General features: G+C 41.4%; 1 protein-coding gene across 18 annotated transcripts in view; it reads right to left on the bottom strand.

Moving 5' to 3' along the window:
• The window catches only part of TENM2 (teneurin transmembrane protein 2), a 1,216,596-nt gene that overhangs the window by 29,232 nt on the left and 1,165,281 nt on the right, over nucleotides 1–22,083 (bottom strand). For all 18 annotated transcript variants that reach the window (XM_032851741.1, XM_032851742.1, XM_032851743.1 and 15 more), the window contains 2 exons: nucleotides 20,501–20,676; nucleotides 18,777–19,012 (listed from right to left, as the gene is read on the bottom strand). In XM_032851741.1, the coding sequence (XP_032707632.1) occupies nucleotides 18,777–19,012; nucleotides 20,501–20,676 (412 nt within the window). The remainder of the gene's footprint in view (nucleotides 1–18,776; nucleotides 19,013–20,500; nucleotides 20,677–22,083) is intronic.

The following is a 22,083-nucleotide window of genomic DNA, read 5'->3' as shown; positions in this document are numbered from 1 at the left end:
GTTTGTATTATATCTTAAAATCAGGGAGTGTGATACTTCCAGTTTTGTTGTTCTTCCTCAAGGTTGCTCTGGCTATTTGGGGTCTTTTGGTTCCACACTAATTTTAGGTTTGTTCTATTTCTGTGAAAAATGCTATTAGTATTTTGATAGGAATTGCTTTAAATCTATGGATTTCTTTAGGTAGTATGGACACTTTGATAATGCTAGTCCTTTCAATCCATGAGCATGGTATATCTTTACATTTGTTGGGTCATCTCCAATTTCTTTTATCAGTGTTTTACAATTTTCAGAGTATAGATCTTTCACTTCCTTGGTTAAATTAATTCCTAGAAATTTTATTCTTTTGATGCAATTGTAAATGGGATTATTAATTTCTCTCTGATACCTTGTTATTAGCATAGAGAAATGCAACTGATTTCTGCATGTTAATTTTGTATCCTGTGACTTTAATGAATTCATTTATTCTAAGTTTTTTGGTGGAGTTTTTAGGGTTTTTTATATATAGTATCATGACATTAGCAAATAGTGACTGTTTTATCTCTTCCTTTCCAATTTGGATTTCTTTCTCTTGCCTAACAGCTCTGGCTAAACTTCCAATGCTATTTTGAATAAAAATGGAAAAAGCAGCATTTTCTTGTTCCTCCATTTTGAAGAAAAGTGGTTTTTCACCATTGAGTGTGATGCTAGCTGGGGGTTTGTCCTAGATGACCTTTATTATGTGGAGGTACATTCCTTCTATACCTATTTTGTTGAGAGTTTCTGTCGTAAATGGATGTTGACTTTTGTTCAAATGCTTTTTCTGAATCTATTGAGATGATCATTTTTATCCTTCATATTGTTAATGTGGTGTATCACATGGCTTGATTTGAATTTTTTTAAAAAAAGATTTTATTTATTTATTTGACAGAGAGAGACACAGTGAGAGAGGGAACACAAGCAGGGGGAATGGGAGAAGGAGAAGCAGGCTTCCTGCCAAGCAGGGAGCATGATGAGGGGCTTGATCCCAGGACCCTGGGATCGTGACCCGAGCCGAAGGCAGATACTTAATGACTGAGCCACCCAGGCGCCCCTGATTTGAATATTTTTAACCCATCCTTGCATCCCTGGAATAAATTCTACCTGATTGTGGTTTATGATCCTTTTAATGTATTGTTTAATTTAGTTTGGTGATATTTTGTTGAGGTATTTTGCATCTATGTTAATCAGAGGGTGTTTTTTGTTTTGTTTTGTTTTTTGTTTTTTTGAGGTGTCTTTTTTCTGGTTTTGGTATCAAGGTAACATTAGCCTTATAAATTGAGTTTGGAAGAACTCCTTCCCTTTCAATTTTTTGGAATAGTTTTAGAAGGATAGGTACTAACTCTTCTTCTTCTTTTTTTTAAGATTATTTGACAGAGAGATCACAAGTAGGCAGAGAGGCAGGCAGAGAGAGAGGGGGAAGTGGGCTCCCCGCTGAACAGAGAGCCCAATGTGGGGCTCGATCCCAGGACCCTGAGACCATGACTTGAGCCAAAGGCAGAGGCTTAACCCACTGAGCCACCTAGGAGCCCTGGTACTAACTCTTCTTTGAATGTTTGGTGAATTCACCTTTAAAGTTATCTGGTCCTGGACTTTTGTTTTGTTGTAATTTATGGATTCAGTTTCATCACTTGTAATCTGTCTATTCAGATTTTCTATTTGTTCACAGTTCAGTCTTGGAAGGATGTGTGTTTCTAGGGACTCACCCATTTCTTCTAGGTTGTCCTAGAAGTTATAATTGTTAACAGTAATCTCTTACTATTCTTTGCATTTCTGTGCATTTCTCTTTCGTTTCCTTTTTTATTTGGGCCTTCTTTTTTCCTAATGAGGTTGGATAAAGATTTATTGATTTTGTTTGTCTTTTCAAAGAACCATATCTTAGTTTCATTGATATTTTGTTATTATTTTTTTAAGTTTCTATTTCATTCTATTCTGATCTTTATTATTTTCTTCCTTCTATTACCTTTGGGTTTCTTTTGGTTTTTTTTCTCTGGTTCTTTTAGGTTTAAAATTAGATTATTTATTTGGAATTTTTCTTGTTCCTTGAGGTAGACCTGTATTGCTATGAACTTCTCTCATAGGATTACTTTTGATGAATCTCATGGATTTTGGGTAATTGTGTTTCCATTTTTATTTTTCTCAAGGTATTTTTAATTTCCTTTTTTCAGTGACCTACTGGTTATGTAATAACATGTTGTTTAGTCTCCATGTGTTTGTGTTTTTTCCCCAGTTTTCTCCTTGTAAATGATTTCTAGTTTCATATCATTGTGGTTGGAAAATATGCTTGATATGATTTCAGTGTTTTTGAATGTATTGAGACTTGTTTTGTGGTCCAACTTGTGATCTATCTTGGATAATATTCCATGTCCACTTGAAAAATAATGTGTATTCTGTATTTTTTGGATGAAATGTTCTATATATATCTATTAAGTTCATCTGGCCTAATATGTCGGTTAAGACCAATGTTTCCTTATTAATTTTCTTCTTTTTTAAATATTTTATTTATTTATTAAAGAGATGGAGAGAGAGAACAAGTAGGCAGAACAGCAGGCAGAGGGAGAGGGAGAATCAGGCTCTCTGCTGATTGGGAAACCTGATGCGGGGCTTGATCCCAGGACCCTGGGATCATGACCTGAGGTGAAGGCAGCTGCTTAGGTGCCCCTCCTTATTAATTTTCTGTCTGAATAATCTCTCCATTGATATAAATGGGGTATTAAAGTCCCCTACTATCACTGTATTACTGCCAATTTCTCCTTTTATGTCTATTAATTTTTGCTTTACGTATTAAGGTGCTCATATTTTGGCTGTATAAATATTTGTGAATATTAAAATTTTTTTTGGATTCTTGAATTGTCTCCTGTATCATTACATCATACCTTTTTTTTTCTTTTTTGTTACAGTAATGTTTTAAAGTCTATTTTGTCTGATGGGAGTACTGCTATACCAGTTTTCTTTTTGTTTCCATCTGCACTAAATATCTTTTTCCATCCCTTCACTTTCAGTCTGTATTTGTCTTTAGGACTGAACTAGTCTCTTGTAGGCAGCATGTACGTGGGGTTTTATGGCTTTTTTTTTTTTAAATCCATTCAGCCACCCTGTGTATTTTAATTGGAACATTTAGTCCATTCACACTTAAAGTAACTATCAATAAATATTTACTTATTACCATTTTGTTAGTTGTTGTTATTTTTGTAGTTCTTCCTCTCTTGGTCTCTTTCTCTGTGGTTTGATGGTTTTCTTTAGTGTTATGTTTGGGTTCCTTTCTCTTTATTTTTTTTGTCTATGTATTTTATGTTTTTCATTTGTGGTTACCATGATGTTCATTTATATTTGCATATATATATGGCATATTTACATATATGCATAGCATAGTTATACACATATGTCTCTTTTAAGCCGATAGTTGTTTAAGTCTGAACACATTTTAAAAGCACATTTTTATGCCTTCTCTCACATTTTATATTTTGATGTCTTATTTTACATATTTTAATTTTGTGTATCCCTTAACTACTTAATAATACTTTTGTCTTTTAATCTTCATTCTGACTTCTTTTTAAAAGATTTTATTTATTTGACAGAGATCACAAGTAGGCAGAGAGGCAGGCAGAGAGAGGGAAGGGGGAAGCAAGCTTCCTGCTGAGCAGAGAACCTGAGGCTGGCTTGATCCCAGAAGCCTGCCATCAGGACCTGAGCTGAAGGCAAAGGCTTTAACCCACTGGGCCACTCAGGCGTCCCTCATTTTGACTTTTTAAGTAGCTGATTTACTGCCTTTACTATATATTTGCCTTTACTAGTGAGATCTTTTTCTTTCATATTTTTTCTTATTTCTAGTTATGGTCTTTTCTTTTTGGCTTAAAGAAGACCCTTTAATATTTCTTTTAAGGCTGTTTAGTGGTGATGAACTTTGTAAGATTTTGCTTTGCTGGAAACACTTTATATCTCCTTCAGTTCTGAATGATAACCTTGCTGGGTAGAGTATTCTTGCTTGCAAATTTTTCCCTTTTAGCACTTTAAATATATCTTATCAATTTGTTCTGGCCTGCAAAGTTTCTGCTGACAATTTTTCTTTGGCTGCCTTTAAGATTTTCTCCTTATCTTTAACTTTTGCTATTTTAATTATAATGTCTTTGTGTGGCTCTCTTTGGGTTTGTCTTGTTTGGGACTTTATATTCTACTCGTGTCTGGATGTATTCCCGCCCCCCCCCCCCCCCCCCAGGTTAGGGAAGGTTTTAGCCATCATTTCTTCAAATAAATTTTCTGTCCCTTTCTCTCTTTTCCTTCTGGGACCCCCATGTAAATATACCCCCATGTAAAGTATGCTTGATGTTGTTCTAGAGGTCCTTTAAACTATTCTCATTTTTTAGAGATTCTTTTTTCTATTTGCTTTTCTGTCGTCTTTCAGGTTGCTGATCTGTTCTATATTATCTAATCTGCTGCTGATATCCTCTAGTGTATTTTTCAGTTCAGTTATTGCATTCTCCAGCTCTGTGACTTCTGTCTGGTACTTCCTTACATTTTCTTAATTCTTGGTTGAAATTCTCACTGTATTCCACCACTTTTCTTCTCAGTGAGCATCTTTATGACCATTACTTTGAACTCTTATCAAGTAAATTACTTATTTCTCTTTCATTAGGTTCTCCTCCCCCTACCGAGGTTTTATCTTGTTCTTCTTTTTTTTTTTAATTTAAATTCAATTAGCCAACATATTCTTGTTCTTTTGTTTCAAACATAGTCCTCTGTCTCATTTTGTTTGACTTTGTTTTCCTTTTATAAATTAGTTGGAACAGCCATCTGTCCTAATCTTGGAAGAGTGGCCTGATGTAGAAATATCCCCTGCATAAATTGTGTGTGCCTGGTAGGATGGCTGGAGCTGGAGTGACTGCTAATCAGGGAGTCCTGGGGTGCTCTGTACCAGGGGTATCCTGCCAGGACAGTTGAGCTGAACCAGGCATGGGCTGGTGGGTAGGGTCTTAGCATGCTTGGTTCTGGAGCTGCCCTAGTAGGATGGCTATTGGAGTGGGAGTTGGCATGGGCCAGGGGGGTCACACAGTATGTTACATCAGTGTATGGATCTTTCACCACCTTGATTAAATTTATTCCTAATGATTTCATTAGGAACCTTTTTCTAAAAAGGTTTTATTTATCTATTTGGGAGAGAGAGAGAGAGTGAGAGATTGAGAGAACTAGTGGGAGGAGGAACAGAGGGAGAAGCTGACTCCCTGTGGAATAGGGATACCAATGCAGAACTCAATCCCAGGACCCTGGGATCATGATCTGAGTCGAAGGCAGATGCTTAAGTGACTGAGCCACCCAAGCACCCTAATTTTATTCTTTTTGATGTAATTATAAATGGGATTATATTTTTAATTTCTGATAGTTCATTAGCATATGGAAACACAAAAATTTTTGTGTATTGACTTTTGTATTCTATAACATTTCTGAATTTGTTTATTCTAACAGTTTTCTGATGGAGTCTTTAGGGCTTACTTGCTTTCTTTTTTCCTCCCTCTCTCCCTCCCTCTCTCCCTCCCTCTCTCCCTTTCTTCTTCCCTCCCTCCTTCCCTTCCCAAGATTTTACCTATTTATTTGCCAAAGAGAGAGAAAGAGAGATAGTACAAGCAGGGGGAGTGGCAGGCAGAGGGACAAGCAGGCTCCCTGCTGAGCAAAGAGCCCAATGCAGGACTCAGTCCCAGGACCCTGGGATCATGACCTGAGCCAAAGGCAGATGCTTTACCTACTGAGCCACCCAGACATTCCTAGGGTTTTCTATATATAATTTTATGTCATCTGCAGATAGCAGCACTTTTACTTCTTTTTCAGTTTGGATGTCTTTTATTTCTTTTTCTTGCCTAACTACTCTGACTAGGGTTTCCAGTACTATGTTGATTAAGAGAGGTGAGGATGGGCATCTTTGTCTTATTCCTAATCTTGAAGGAAAAGCTTTTTAGCTTTTCACCATTGAATTGGGGTTAACTGTGGGCTTTTCATGAATGACCTTTATTGTATTGATCCCAGGACCCTGAGATCATGACCTGAGCCAAAGCCAGAAGCTTAACAAACTGAGCCACCAACATGCCCTCAATCTTGAATTTTCTAAGACCTGTTTTGTGGCCTAACATATGGTCCATCCAAAAAAAAAAAAAAAAAATGTTCCATGTGCACTTGAGAAGAATGTGTATTCTGCTCTTGTTGGATAAAAGGTTTTGTATATGTTTGTTAGGTCCATTTAGTAAATAGTGTTATTCAAATCTATTGTTTCCTTTTTGCTTCTGTCTTCGATGATTATTGAGAGTGGGGTATTAGAGTCCCCAACTATTATTGTATTGCTTTTTATTTCTCCTTTTAGTTCTATAAAGTAGGTGTTCCAGTGTTGAGTAAATATTTATAATTGTTATGTCTTCTTTATGGATTGACTCCTTATTACTATATAATGATACCATTTTTAGTTTAAAGTCTATTTTGTCTGATAGAAGTATAGGTACGCCTGCATTGTTGTTGTTATTGCTATATGCTTGAAATCTTTTTTCCATTTCTTCAATCTCAATGTATATGTGTCTTTAAGCCTAAAGTGAGTCTTCTATAGGCAGGATACTACTGAATTTTGTTTTTTATCCATTCTGCCATTCTATAACTTTCCATTGGAGAATTTGATGTGTTTATATTTAAAGTAATTATTTCTAGGTAAGGACTTTCCATTTAAAATACTTTATTCTAGGGGCACTGGGTGGCTCAGTGGGTTAAAGCCTCTGCCTTCAGCTCAGGTCATGGTCCCAGGGTCCTGGGATGGAGCCCTGCATCGGGCTCTCTGCTCTGCAGGGAGCCTGCTTCCTCCCTTCTCTCTCTGCCTGCCTCTCTGCCTACTTGCGATCTCTCTGTCAAATAAATAAATAAAATCTTTAAAAAAAAATACTGTTTTCTAGCTGTTTGTAGATCCATTGTTTCTTATATGCTTTTTTGTTTGTTTCTTTAATGTCTTATGCTTAGACTTCTTTAATATGTTCTTTTGTATATTTACTACAGGTTTTTCTCTGTGGTTACCATAATTTACATAAATTATCTTCAAACTATTATACTATATTTCAAACTGATATTAACTTGATTTTAATAGAATTACTAAACTTTATACTTTTACCTCTCCTCTTTCTCAAATTTCAGGTTATTGATATTATAGTTTACATATTTTTATATTATGTAATAAATAATAGATTGTTGTAGTTATTGGTATTCTTATTTACTACGTTTTTTTTTAACCTTTTAGAGTTGTGAATTCCACATCACCATTAACATATTATAGAATCTAACATTTACCATTAAAAGGAGTTTTAGGCTTTCTTTTTTTTTTTTAATTTTATTTTTAAGTAATCTTACACCTAACAGGGGGCTTGAACATACAACTTCAAAATCAAGAGTTGCATGCTCTGCCCACTCAGCCAGCAGGCTCCCATCTCTTTTTAGTTTCTTTTATAATGTTAATTAGCATCCTTTTATTTCCTTTTTAAGAACTCCCTTTAACATTTCTCATAAGACAGGTATAGTGATGATGAATTTCCTCAGCTTCTGTTTGTTCAGGAAAGTCTGTATTCCCTTGAGTGTAACTTCTTTTTTCTTCCTGCTCTCAAAATTGTCTTAAAAAAAAAAATTTTTTTTTTTTTTTTTTTTTTTTTTTTTGAGTAATCTCTACACCCAGCATGGGGCTTGAACTCATGTCCCCAAGATCAAGAGTTGCACGCTATACCAACTGAGCCAGACAGGCACCCCCATGTCTTTGACTTTTGACAATTTAATTATAATGTGTCTTGGTGCTGTCCTATTCAAGGTAATGCATTTGGGAGCCTTTGGGCCTCATGGATGTCCATTTCTCTTCCAGGTTTGAGAAGTTTTCAGTCATTATTGCTTTAATCCTTTTCTCTTTGTCTTCTTCTTCTGGAATTCCCCTAATGGAGATACTGTTTCTTCTGAATATGTTCCATAAGTTCTGTAGGCTTTCTCCACTCTTTTTCATTCATTTTTCTTTTTATTCCTCTGACTAGGTGATTTCAAATTTCCTATCTTCCAGGTTATTGATTCTTCTGCAGAGTCAAGTCTAGTTTTGAAGCACTCTACTGAATTCTTCAGTCACTGTATTTTTCAGGTCTAGGGTTTTTTTTTTTTTTTTTAAATTTCTACTTCTCTGTTGAACTTCTCATTTTGTTCATGCATTATTTTCCTAATTTTGTTCAGTTGTCTGTCTGGGTGCTCTTGTAGTTCTCTAAACTTCAAGAGGACTATTCTTAATTCTTCAGCAGTTAATACATACCCATTTCTTTAAGGTCAGTATTGAAACTTCATTAATTTCCTTTGGTGGTGTCATATTTACCTGATTTATTGTGATCCTCAATTCCTTACATTTGTATCTGCACATTTGAGTAAGCAGTCTCTTCAAGACTTTAAAGATTTGCTTTGGTAGAGACAGTTCTTCCCCAGTCAGCCCAGTTTGGGTTTCTGGATGTGCCTGCTGATAACGTCCTTAGGCAAGTGTGTCTTGCTTGCTTCAGGGTCAACTTCTGGGCAAGGCAACTGCCTGAGCTTTGAGGTCAGTGGTGAGGGAGTGTGCTGCTCGTTGACAAAAGTTGAAGCAGACTACTGGCTTGGGTCTTTGCCCACCTGAGGCTATAGGATGAGCTCAGTGGTTTCTCAGTTCTCTGGTCAGGCTTACTACACTGTTGGGACTGGGTACTATATTCAGCCATAGATGGGGCTATGAATTCAGCTTCTCTGCTCTGGAAGGGCAGCAGGATGGGATCTAGGTCCTTTACAGCCTGCTTGGAGACTCCTTAACAGGTAAGAGTTTTCACTGAATTCCCTGTCTGGATGGGGCCATTCTTTTTGTTTTGTAGGTGGGGAAAACCAGGGACTATGCCTTCTTTTCAAGTGCTGCTGTGAGAAGGGCTCTGCAGCTTCCCTTGGGCTCTGGTTAGGTGCCTTGGTAAGGCTATGGATTAGTTTCCTTGTCTTGGTGCCCCAGAACTTGTTCCAGAGCTTGTTAAGGTTCTCTGTGGTCTTGACTCAAGCCGACCCTTGCTCCAAGTTCCAAGGCTGAGTACAGCCACTGGCTTTGCTCCATAGGCTATCAGCTTGTGTCCCTGCCTCTAGGGACACAGCAAGGCTTGAGCTTGCTGAGGTGTGTAACCTCCAGGCATTCCCACCAGCCCTTCTGGCCAGTCAGGGTGGGGAGTCACACTCAGTAGTGGGTGTGGCCTTGATTCAGCTCCTTTGCCTGGGTAGGTGGAAGGGCCTGCTCTGAGAACTTACAGAATTTTCAGCATGGGCTTTTGGGTCAGGAATGGCCAGGAGCTGTACTAAACAGGGAGTGGGGCTGTGAACCAACTCCTGTGTGGGAATAGCAGGGGAACCCTCCCTGTCTGGTACTGGTTTAGGTTTGGGGGTGATCAGCTCTGTTCTCCTCTCACCTTGTCATTACTGGGGTATTCAGCTTTCAGGTGTTCCCACCAGCCCTTCCAGTCAGATTGGGCTGGGAGCCACACCCAGAGTGCCTGGGGTTATGATTCAGTTCCCCTGCCTGGGCAGGGGCTCCAGGGCCATTGAAAATCCTCATGTGAGGCCCTGAATCCGGCAGATTTGCATCCTGCTGAGTTCCGTGGTTGGACTGCACCAACAACTTGATTCTGCAGATAAGGTGCTGGTTGGGAGTAGTATTTGGGCTCTGTGTGTAGAAATTGGGTCTGCCAAGATCTGTGTGCTGGCTGTTGGCCAGCTTTGCCTTCTTTCTTTATCACAATCAGTTTCCTAGGGGTCAAACTCTGGGGCAAGACCAGAGTAGGGGCTTTCACAAAGTAACCCACAATGCTGTATGTGTTTGTGTGTGTGGGGGGCGCTGGATGTCCCCTCTGGACTCTCATCCCCCTATGGAGGACCTAAACACTCAAGGGAGACCTCTTTGCGTGGTATGACACTGGCTTGGGACAACGTGATCAGTGTGTAGCTGTTGCTCTTAGATGTCTATTCCAGTCTGTCCTGGTCTCTTGGTCAGGGCAGAACTACAGCCTCACCCCCATGTTCTAGGATTGCCTCAGTGGTGTCTTGTCCATCAATAATTGTTATTCTTGTGAGGGGGGACAAAGTCCGGAGTGACTGAGGTCGCCATCTTGGTCATGTCACTCTGAGTCAACTTTTGAAATGTACAATTCTTATAAAAATGCCCGATCCCTCTAATAATTAAAAATGATAAACTTACTGGCAGCTGAAAGTTCAGGTCTGTTGTGTAGCCTAATCAAGTGTCTTTAGTTATGAGCATGCCATTTGTGAAAAGGAGGTGCCTCAGCTGGGGACTGTGGGGTGTTGGAGGGCTGGACAAGCATGCTCAGTCCTTCATGGGCATCTGCCCCCACTTGAGAGTGTTCAGGAGCTTTAATTTAGCCACACTGTTCTCTTATTCTGAATTAAATTACCCATCTAACAATATTTAAATTAACCTTGAGGCTTCCTGGAGAACATAAAAGTTATTTTGAATTATTTTCACTGCCAGGATCAGCACAATTGCCTTCCCAGCCAGCTTGGTAGGTATTCAGTGATAAAGAAACCAATTTTTAAATTAATACAATTTTGTGTTTGTAAGGAAGCCATTATTTTTAATTATCGGGCATTTTCCTCAGCCTGGCTTCCCCAGTTAATAAAATTCAGCTATTTAGCATGGTTTTTATTTTTGCAGAGGGCAGACTTTGGGAAGTAGTTTTCCCTGTGGAATCTCCCCTCAGAATGTTTTGATCTCACCAAGTACACGCCTGTCACAAGGAGGCTCGTAAAAAACCCCGAGAAAAGGAAACGCTGTCGTCAAAATGGCCCTGCTGGGCCCATAACCAGTGACTCTAACTTAGCTCGAGGGGCAATGACGGGAGCTGGTGATTTGAGAAACATGAAGGAGGAAATTAACACTGGGCTGGATCCCCTCCAGGAAAAGGCCCTGTAGCACAGCAGGAGAGGTTTCAGCTAGACTTACGGAGGAACACTTTGCCTGTCATGTTTTGAGTGTGGGAAAATCCCAAAAAGGTGGGTGAGGGAAGGCACGAGATTTTCCACGGCTGGAGACATTTAAAAGCTGAATTCCTACCTTAGCGAATTTAGGTAGTCACCTACCCAGAGGAAAAGCCAGGCCTAGAGGACATCTTCATTTCCTTTCTGGGTCAGTCCTCTGGGATTTCTAAAGCCGCTCTCTCCTGTTGCCATACAAGAAGACTCAATGCTACGTTGGGATAAGTGCTTGTGCAGACAAAACAACTTGCTATAAATTTAATATTAGCTTAAATAATGCATAATTAGAAGGGTAAGCCTCCGCAAACATATTAAATAATGTATTCCCTAAGCAAACATTATTTTTTGGATGACTTGCTGTTTTGGATGATGGTGAGGTAGAGAGGTGGAAAGACCTAAATTTGAGCTGCAGTTTTGACTCTGCAGTTTTGACACTGATTAGTTTTGTCACTGCAAAGCAGTCTTTCACCTTTTAATGCCTCAGTTTCCTTATCTGTAATGGCCTGTGAGCCTTTGATGGGTAGGGACTTTATGTTTCTTAGTGTCCATTGTTATTTTCGAAAGTCCTTTGTACTCAGCACACATTTGTGAATAAGGGGGTTGAATGGGACCCAGTATAAGAACCATGGCAACTCTCATGATCTAAGGTTCTAATGTGGAAAACTGGGAAGAGAAAATGTGACTAGGACATCTGTGATCTCCAAATAACTAAAAGGCTTCATTTCAAAGAACAATTAGAGTCATTCTGGGAGGCTCCCAAAACCTGGAATTAATAGAAGTTAGAGAGAGTGGATTTTCATGATGTCAACTTAAAATCCCATTTATTAATTCACTAAATATTTACTGAGCACCTATGGTATGCTTGTTACTGGGATTGGCACTCAAGATAGAGCAAGACATTTATGGTCTTTGCTCTCATGGAACTTAGAGGTCAGAGGAGGGTAAAGACATGTGAGCCAACCATGAAAATATCATGCTGTAATGAGAGCAAACACAAAAAACTATGGGAAGGAGGAAGGACACTTAGAACTGGGCTCACAAGGACCATTTCCTAGAAGTGCTGTGTCAGTGGGAGCTTGAAGGATGACTAAGACTTTACAGGTGAGGGCAAGGAAAGGGTTGGGGAGAATATTCCAGTTGGGAAGTCAGCAAGTGAGAGCTTGTATAGTAAGCAAAGGCCCCTCACAGGCAGAGAACTTCATTTCAGGTGCTGTGGGAATATTCTAGTAGAGGTGGGTGGGCTGGTAGAGAAGAGAGGCATCTGGTATGTAGGCTCAGCCTGGATGACCTGAACAGATTTTGTACTTGTCCCCTCTCAATCTGAACTTTCCAGAATCCCAGCATGTCGTGTGCCTCCTAGCCTCTAAGAAGGAAGATAGTCTAGTCTGCAGATAAATGGTCCTTTTCATTCACCAGTGTGTCCATCTGGGGAGGACTTGTATATTTCTAAGATCCTTACCAAGGTCACTAAGGGCCTGTCTCTTTGACCTTGCCCCCAGCTGGTTTGCTCCAGTCACACTAGCTCTCCTTCTGCTCAGGGTATATGCAACAGTCTTGTCTGCTTCAGGGCATTTGCTCATGCTGATCCACTAGAATAGGAGGCTGCCTCCCATCCCATGCCTGGAAAGTTCCTGCTCTTCAGTTCTCAGCTCAAATATCCTTCTCTTAGAGTGACCTAACCTACATCAGATATTCCCCCTTACCTGCACCCTGTATTTTTCTCCGTAGCACCCATCACAATTTCTTTCTATTATTTGATTAGTTATTTGATTATTATCTGTTTCCCTTTGCTATGACAGGAGGGTCTTTCCACTTTTCCACCACACCGTCCAAAATAGCAAGTCAGCCAAAAGTAATACTTGCGTGGGGAATGCATTGTTTAATGTTTGCAAAGGTTTGCCCTTCTAATTCTTTATTATTTAAGCTGATACTAAATTTATCACAAGTCCTGTCTGCACAAGCGCTGCTCACAGTGTAACACTGAGTCTTGTCGGTTTCGTTCACCTGTATACACTGAGTGCCTCGTACACTGCCGACACATAGATGTTTGAAATATAAAATATTGGTGCAGACTGAGAGCACTGCGGCAGGAAGGGACTGATAAAGCCCAGGCTTTCACAGTAACTGTGGCTATTAGCAGAGCTACTTCAGCGGGCTCCATGCAGAACTGAGCGCATGTGTGTGTTTGCATGCACAAGTGCCTCCCACCTTGCTCCTGGGTCACTGTCATTTGCCACAAAGGTAAAACTAACACAAGCCAGTGGGTAATTGCAATGTCTTATTAATCATATGGAAACCCTAACAAAATTGCTCCCACTTCTTCTTGAGAAGGACACTAATACCAATATCATGATGAAAAATGATCTTGGAAATGATTTTTCTTTTGTTCTGCTACCTACACATGTAGTTGTTTTTTGCTTCTGCTATCTCTATGTAAATCGTAATCAGGAGGCAACATCTTAGAGGGTGGATGTCTGCTTCCTTTTCAGAGAGAATCATGCACTGAATCCATTTCAGGGAAGAGCAGGAGTTTTAAATCTTAGAAGAGGTTGGTTTCTGCTCTCTCTTCTCTTGCTGGTGGGGAAGGTTGGGGGTTGGGGAATGATACATGATCAGAGCCTCAGGACCAGAAGTCTGCCTTATGATTAGGCTCTGGAGGGATGGAGGGTGTAGAATATATCTGGTGTGTGTGTGTGTGTGTGTGTGATTTAACTTACTCCTTCCTTCTTTGGGTGCAGCACTCCCTTTCTGTAAGGTTTCCCTGTTTAGGTGGTTTTACTGAGGTGTCCAACACAAGATACATGCGTCCACATGTGACCTTGTACTGGCCAATCATAGACCTGCATCTGTATCAGGTCAGTCTCTTGGGATTTTTTTTTTTTTTTTTTTTTTTTTTTTTTTTTTGTATAAGTGGTGTGGGAGATCCTTTCTTCTGCATTCACTAAGCTAGGCTGATGTCAGCCTGAAGTCACCTTTGTCCATCTCTGCCTGACTCTCCTGTGTGACGAGGTCACTGGTCTACTGTGGGAGAAAATTAGTTCAAGTGCCAAGAGAAATAATGCTGGGGGATGGAAGGGGACCACAAAAAAAAGGAGAAAAAGAGGTGTCAGCCTGATGACATCATTTGGGCTTGTGGGGGCCCAATTAGGCAAGACAATGAATGCCCTTTCTTATTATGCTAGTCTGAGTGGGCTTCCTGTGTTTTGCAATGGGAAGATTCCTGACAGATACTGGGAAAATGTGATTGTGAACTCATGCCTGCTTTGGTGAGATTGGGGGGTGGTGTTGAATTCACACACACATGCACCTTCTAGGGAGGACCCTTAAGGAGGCATGGACATCCCCTTTTCCCTCCTCACCTATTGTCTGAGTGCCTATCACATGGCACTTGTCATCAGGGATACGGTGGTGAGGTGCTTATGTAGCTTACAGATGCCCTGATGAACTGTTTTGTGTGTTTTGAAAAGCCAGGGAGAACAGAGAAAGGAGTGGAGTGTAAAAGACTCTTTCAAATGAGATACTTTGAGACGTCCTTGGGAGACATAATGAAAATGAGTCTCACGTTGAGTTTGTGCTGGAAAAGAACGGACTAACACATTAAATTTTGCCAAAGCATCATAAAGCTTTCGGTGGAAGGTTCTTTGTTGGTCTATCTGTCCACCATCTTACATTTCACCAGTCTATATGGAAAGGTTGCTGACATGTTCCTCATCCAAGAGATGTCCCTGATTAGGTTGCTGGAAGAAGGGCTACCTGGGTGGCTTAGAATCTCACTGGGATCTATCATGGTAGCTTCATTGGGATTTTTGGTTTCTTCTGAATTCTAGGGAAGCTTAGCCTTGGGTCCTCACATCATCATTCAACTGGCCAGACTCCTAGAAGCTTGATGGCACCTGGGAGAAGTAAGTCAGCTTGCTTCAGTGCTTGATCTCCTCTGTTGCTGCACCACAAGTTCTCTACAAACTCCCTGCTTTTCATGAAAATGCGACGTTTTTTCCCCTATACTAAGAAGCAGGGCTGGGTCTGCAGAATGTCACATGTCTATCTTGGGGTTCAATCCCCAGCTTCTCTCCTTCACAGTCTAGACAGTCACTCAGTTTCCTAGTCCATAGGATTGTGGGGAGGGAGCCTAAAAAGGAGAGCCTGATACAGAAACCCTGCTCCTTATCAAATCCTGTTAATTGTGTATGCTAACTATCTCTCAGATCCCTCCCTCCCTCATCTTTCTCTCTTTACTGTTAGTGATTTAGTTCTTTGTTTGGATTACTGCAATTGCTTCTGTGCTGTCCCTCTCCTCCTATCTTGTCTCCTTCTAATCTATCTTCCTCCACACCTGAGGAAACCCGAGAGTCTTTCTAAGACTACACATCCCAACGCATCACTCTGCTAATTAAACCCTGGAACAGTTCTCCACAGTCCTCTGGATAAATGTCATCCTAGCAAAATATTCCTTTTCATGTATTGCCTCTGGCCGATGCATTCTTTTTCTGTAGCACAGTGTAGCAAGTTCCCCTTCCCTCTGGTGCACCTGACTTAAGGTTTCCTGAAATGCTCTTCCCCTTTTTGACCTCTCTGTTGTGTCATAGGGAACATTTCTGATCTGATCACCCTCTCCCCGTATCTTTGCCAGGCTAATTCCTACCGCTCTTCAGTCCTGAAGCTCTTCCTGATCAAGATGGCGGAGACCCTGCTATGTGTTCACCAACTCTTTCCTTTTATTTTTCCTTAGGCTCTCACAAAGACGACATTTCCTAGGCTGTCTTGTGGTTCAGTTGAAGTGATGCAGGCCATGTCCAGCTCTGCTCATTCAGCCCCTTGTCCTTCCAGAGCCACCTGAGAGGTCATTTGCCTACTGTGGCGGGATCACAGGACAGCAACGCAGTGAGTCCCCATGAGGCCAAGCTGCTTGCCTTCTCTGCACTGTGATTGGAAAGCTCCTGAGATTGTAGGGCTTATTTGTTATCTGGCCTCAGTCCATCCTCTCCTGACACAACCAACTACCGCTTTCCTTGTGACATTGCCTCTGTTACAGCTTACACCACACGATTCACATTGCTTTCTCCACTGGAATGCAAACTTCTTGCTGGCAAGGATTTAGTTTTCTTTCTCTCTCTCTAGTCTACTCACTCCATAGTGCTTGGCATAGAGTTGGCACTTAGCAAACATGTTTTCAAAAAAAATGTATAGTATTGGTTTAATTTGCAGCCCACATACAGAGGAGACTTAAAGCAAAGAGAAAATGTAAAAAAACGAATTAGTTATACGCAGGAAAATGATGACCGTTGTAAAACGCAGCGTTCTCCTAAGAGTCCATTCTAGTAATCTGAAGGAATGGATGAAAAATTTCAGGGCCCCGTTTGACAGTGGAAATCAAGACAGAGGGAAAAGAAATGTCAGCCCTGGAAGTGAGAAGAGCCTGTTGCCCTTTGCGCGCCAACAGGTACCCTTAGTTTAGGGGCTGCAAACCTCCTTGCCTTGGGCTCCTGGAGAACCTAAAAGGACACTCCCCAGTTCTCTTCATCCACAGCATGCTCCCCCTTTCTTTTACACCTTCTTCCACTTGCTCCCCTGCAATTTCCAGGAGTTGCTTTTATTTCATTCACCAAACAATTTATGAATTGAATTAAAATAAATGAGATGCAAATAAATTCCAGGCTTTCTCCCTCATTTTCAAATTACATTTTCAGTCCACTCAACCTGTTATAATCTCATAGTGATTTTCATTTAAGAGAGCTAAATGGATATGTGATTATTGTTACAGGAACTAACACCAGACAATTAAATGTTGAGGTGTTGATAGATAAAGCTGTGTTTTGATTTGCATAAACATGATGCCAGCAAATCTAACCCTGGCAGAAATTCAGTTATAAGACTTGCGTGCCTAACTTCTGCTAATTACCACAAGTATCATTATTAAGATTTTTAATATTCAGAGTTGGGATTATAGCCATTTTATTTTAGGGCCACATTTATCTTTATTTTGCAAACTTAGTCAAAATGCATAACTGATTTATCAGAGAAAAAGCACGATTACTACTTATAATCAACTTCTACAGTGCAGCATATCAAAAATCAATTATACAGCCCTGAAATCCAGTCATTAAGGATTTAGCTACTAATCTCATTTCATTTTTATCTTTAGGAAGATATGGCTGTTTGCAACTTTGCAGATACCAGCATAGGAAGAAAAACATGGGAGAATGCTGATAACCTAATGTGAGGAATGGAGCTCCAACTAGACAAAGGCAGAATCGTAATATGGAGTGGCCTGGCCCTGTGGGGAGATAGGCCGGGCTGGGTGGATCTCAACCCAATAGCAGCCAAAGTTATTACCTAAGTGTGATTCCCAAGTAGTGGTTAAACCTTGTGGGGCTGCATTGTTTACTCTCAGGCCAGCACTTATCTTAATCTGCAGTTACTTTAGTTATTCATTAGTGTACTGCCTATCTGCCCGTCTGGTTTTTTCCCCCACCCTTGACCATCAGGGGCAGGAGGGAAGGGATTTTACTTGGGGAGCCATATTGACTTCCAGTGCTGGCTTATAGTAGGTGCTCAGTAAATGTGTGCTGAATTTGATGAGGACTGGGATCCCTCGGTTTCCCTGCCATGGGGGAAGGGGTTAGCATGATATTAAGAATCAGACCCTCCTAGTGCTTGGTAAGTGACTAGGGCAGGACCCAGATTATCTGGATGACTGTGAACTTCATCCTTGGCGGTTAAGGATATGGGCAAGTGAGCCAGACACAAAGATGGAATTGGGACTGGGTCCTGGCTGTGCCATTTTCTAGCCCTGGTGCCTTTGGACAGGTTATGTAGCTTCCCAGAACCTGTGTTTCCTCATCTGAAAAACAGAGGGAAGTCCCCTGTGGGGCTGTCGAAAATAAGTAAAACATGTAACATAGAGCTTGTATCATGAAAGTCCTCAAAGAGTGTTGCATGTTAGTTTTTTGTGGATAAGCTGCCCAGGCTGGGGAAGCTACGGTTGGTTGAAAATTTCTACTGTGGTTTGCTTGTGATTTCCTCTTGGCAAGCCTTCCCTGATCACCTTAGGCTGGGTGGTATCTCCTCCTCTGATTCTGTCAGGCCCTGGATGCTTTGCTCACTTTTTTTTTTTTTAAAGATTTTATTTATTTATTTGACAGATAGACATCACAAGTAGACAGAGAGGCAGGCAGAGAGAGAGAGGGGGAAGCAGGCTCCCCGCTGAGCAGAGAGCCCAATGTGGGGCTTGATCCCAGGATGCTGGGATCATGACCTGAGCTGAAGGCAGAGGCTTTACGCAGGTGCCCCGCTTCTCTAACCTAACCCACTGGATTACCCTGCGTCTACATATTCTACTGGACTGTTAACTCCTTGTGTGTGAAGAGTACATTATAAAATTTCTGTTCTTCCAGTATTCATCAACTTACTCCACACAAAGCCGGCACCAGGCACCAAGTAGTTTGTCGAATTGGCAAAAGAGTGAGAGTCGAGGGAGCAGATAGCAAGTGTGACAAGAAGACTGAAGCTATCCCAAGCTAGAGTGGAAGGTAAATCTGCACCTTTTTCTCTCCTAGTAAACAGACATGGTTTTTCCCAAAGGGATAGGGCTTCTGTCTTCTGAGAGAAAGACTTGTCTTTCCCATGGAAGAAAGGAGTAATGGAGGCTTGGGACCTGGGAAATTGCCTCAGCTCCTGAGGAAAGGGTGTATCCCCTACTACTTAGAGGTGACGAATTGGGTGGAACCACTTACCCGGAGCTTCCTGCCAAAGATGGTGACTTTGCCTTTAATCTGTTCTTTTCTTAGGCGCCACTCAATGGAGTTGAGGCCATTCTCCATGGGCAGGGAGATGTTGCAACGCCCAATGGTGGGGGTGATGGTGCCCGCTAGGACATGGGGCTCACTGTGGAAGCTGACACCCATCCCATTGGCATACATCACCCTCAGGGTACCGTTATTACAGAGCTGGTAGCTGTTCCGCACTTGATCTGGAGAAATGTAAGTGGGGGTGGGGGTAGGGAAAGAAATTATCCACTCTGTTAGTCATAAGAGAACAGAACCCCTATTTTTACAGGTTTCCATGGTACTTTGCAGCTGTCAGTCTAAGGCTGCCTTCAATTAGCACACATACAATGTTAAGGAGAGTAGCAGAGATGCTACTGATCCGTGGAAAGAAAAACATTATTAATATGTGGCACTCCAGAAATAATTATGCTGTGATATTTTTCTTTTACTCACTGAAGACTATTAATAGTACCTTTAAAGATGTCTATTGCCTACACAATTTGTGTCAATCAAATCCCTAATCTTTAACATATATATTTTATCTTAAATGGGAAAAAAAAGACTATTTCTTTTGCCTACCATCTAACCTGAAGTTGATGGTCTAGCTATAGATCAAATCAAGAGAAAAAGCACCCTTCCTGGCCTTCATGCTTCTGCTGCTGACTCCACCATGATGCCAGCTCTCCTCAACAGAACTCTGGAGATTCAAACGGCGTAAGGTAGACTGAGCTAGTGGGTGCTGATAACATGTGTTTATCTTCCCAAAGGGAATCTACACTAGTCAATCAGACTTGTGACCTTTTTCCTTATCGAAAAGTTCCAGGAAGGAAACGTGAGTCTGAAACGCCTTTACAGATATATTGCTTCCTGATTATTTGGGCAAAGGAGTCCAGCTTGGCTGGCTTCTGAGACACTGGCTTTTGGGATAGTGAGCAAATGTGTATCTGTCACTCCTGCAACTGCAGCCATCATGCAGAAAGACAGAATCTACATCATTAATCATTTGGCAGAGCAGAAATAGAGTCATTGAAACAGGCTCTGTCGTGGGATAATAGTCCAGAAATGTCACCATTTATCTACCGAGAGGACACTTTTATCCTCTGACAACGGGCTAGCCCACTGACATTATATCTTAATTAAAAGAAAAATTAATCTGCACAATTCCTTTTCTTGCCAGCTCCTGTGCTTGTCCCTCACTGTGTGTCATGTCAAACAGTGCTAGTAGCTATGGGGTGGTCAGAAACCTTTGAGATCCCAGTCTTGGCAAGAGATTGCTAAAGGGCTCTGATTGCAGGGCAATCAACCCAATAAACAAGTGCTTGGAAGAAGAATCAGGATGTGGCCAAAAAAGGAAGAGGTGAAGCCAAAAGGATAAAGAACCTTGGAGAAGGTAACTATGTGTGTTGGGTTGGTGGGGAGTGCTGATGATGGAGAGGTAAGAGCAAGTGGGGATGGCAACTGACATTTTCAGGGAAGTACGTAGACATTCCCAAAGCTCTAGACATTTCAGTTAGTATAGATGACATTCTCCTGAATCTGATTAAGACATTTTCTACAAGACTGACCTCTTGTAGAATTTGTTTACGGTGGACACTTGACTAAAATAACAAGCTAATGGGTGTTCCCGGTCTCTGGAAGTCCTCCCAGGCTTGCTGGGGTCTGTGGGTGAGTTTAGTGGGTAGGGGGCTTACCTTGTACCACTGTGTAGGAGGCCTCCACTGAAGACAGATTGGTAATGACAGTGACATCATCATCACGGTTGGAGTTCTCAATGTCAATGGTGATGGACTTCTCCATTTCCCGGTGCAGACTGGTCACCACCCCCGTGGGGCGTGTCACATTGGTCAGGCGGCCTTCGTGGTCATAGCTGGAGGACAGACACACTGGTTTGGAAGCACAGTTACTGGAACTGAAGGCTTTCCCACCACTCAGAATCACACAAGAGCCAGAGAGACTGGAAGGTAGAGTGGCTGGGTAGTGTATCACACTGAGGCTCCTTGTCACAATCAGTAAGACCTGGCATTGGAGACCATCTATGTCCTTCCTCTTCCATACTCCTATAACCTCATCCCACTTGCCACCTCCTAGGCTTGGATTGTCAGCCTGGGCCAAATGCAAACTCCATGCCTTGGCTCAAGCATAGCAGGTCTGGCTGCCTATACCCCTTTCTCTGGTTTTACAGCCCCAAACAAACCAAGCTCCCCAAGCAGCCTTCCTAGACTGTTTTCATGATGACTCACTTGAATTCAGGCCCCGAGTCTAGGTATACCTGATCAAGTTCTGTTGCTAGAAAGTTCCCTGAGAGTGGCCTTTCTCCTTTGTGAATGTCATCTCTAGTCTTCTCTTAAATTGTGGAATTATTGGTTCCATCTCCTTTAGCAAAAAGCCTTGGTGTTGCACTTGGTAGAACATTTTCCTACTCTGGGAGATCCATTAAAATCAGAAAACTTGGGCCCTCCATAGGCCATAGGAAAGAGACTCTTTTTTAAGGGCTGGATGTAGAGGCCTTTGAGCTTTCCCACATGAGATGTTACTAGAGAGGAGAGGAAGGGGGAACAAAGAAATTAGTTGATTTGACCTCTAGGTGTGACTCCCTCTTGACTGGGGACAAGGACAGAGTTGGTTGGTTCTGAGTGTTGGAGACTGGATCTTGTACAGCATGTAGGACAGCCAGTGAACAGAACCATTGTGGCTTATTTGACTTTGTCACAGAGGACTACAAAAGCAAATACAGATGGTGCCTGGCAAACAGTTTCAGAATAAAGGAATGCAGACCTGGTAAGTTATTTGAGAAAACATGATAAGAAATTTTGCTTCTGGAGATGTCTGAAGGCTGAAAACAGAACCACATTAAGCTGGAAGGCCAGTTGGACAAAGGGTGTGGGGAGGGGAGAACTTTGAGTGGGGAGCCCAGGTTTGGCTCTACCCTCATCATTTGCCCAGAGCAGTAGGCAATGGGTGGTACAGATAATACATTATAGTGGTTACACCACCAGGGCTTTCTGGGTATACACAGATGGGAATCAGGCCCTCCAGGTCATGGGACTCCCTTTTGTCGTCTAATCTGTTAAACTGCCTCTCAGATGGGTGTACAAAGATGTTATTTACTAATAGTGGCAAATTAGAATAACCCAAGTGGTCATTCATCAGAGATTTGTTAAATAAGGATATATCCATAAAGTAGAAACCTCTAAAGCCATCAAAATTAGTGACAGTGATTTTTTTAAAAATTTATTCGACAGACAGTGATCACAAGTAGGCAGAGAGGCAGGCA

This window comes from Lontra canadensis, unplaced genomic scaffold (assembly GCF_010015895.1).
Source record: "Lontra canadensis isolate GAN:19392208 unplaced genomic scaffold, GSC_riverotter_1.0 scaffold5, whole genome shotgun sequence".
NCBI lineage: Eukaryota > Metazoa > Chordata > Mammalia > Carnivora > Mustelidae > Lontra > Lontra canadensis.
Note: the sequence above shows the minus strand (reverse complement) of the source record. Positions and strands in the feature narration are given on the sequence as shown.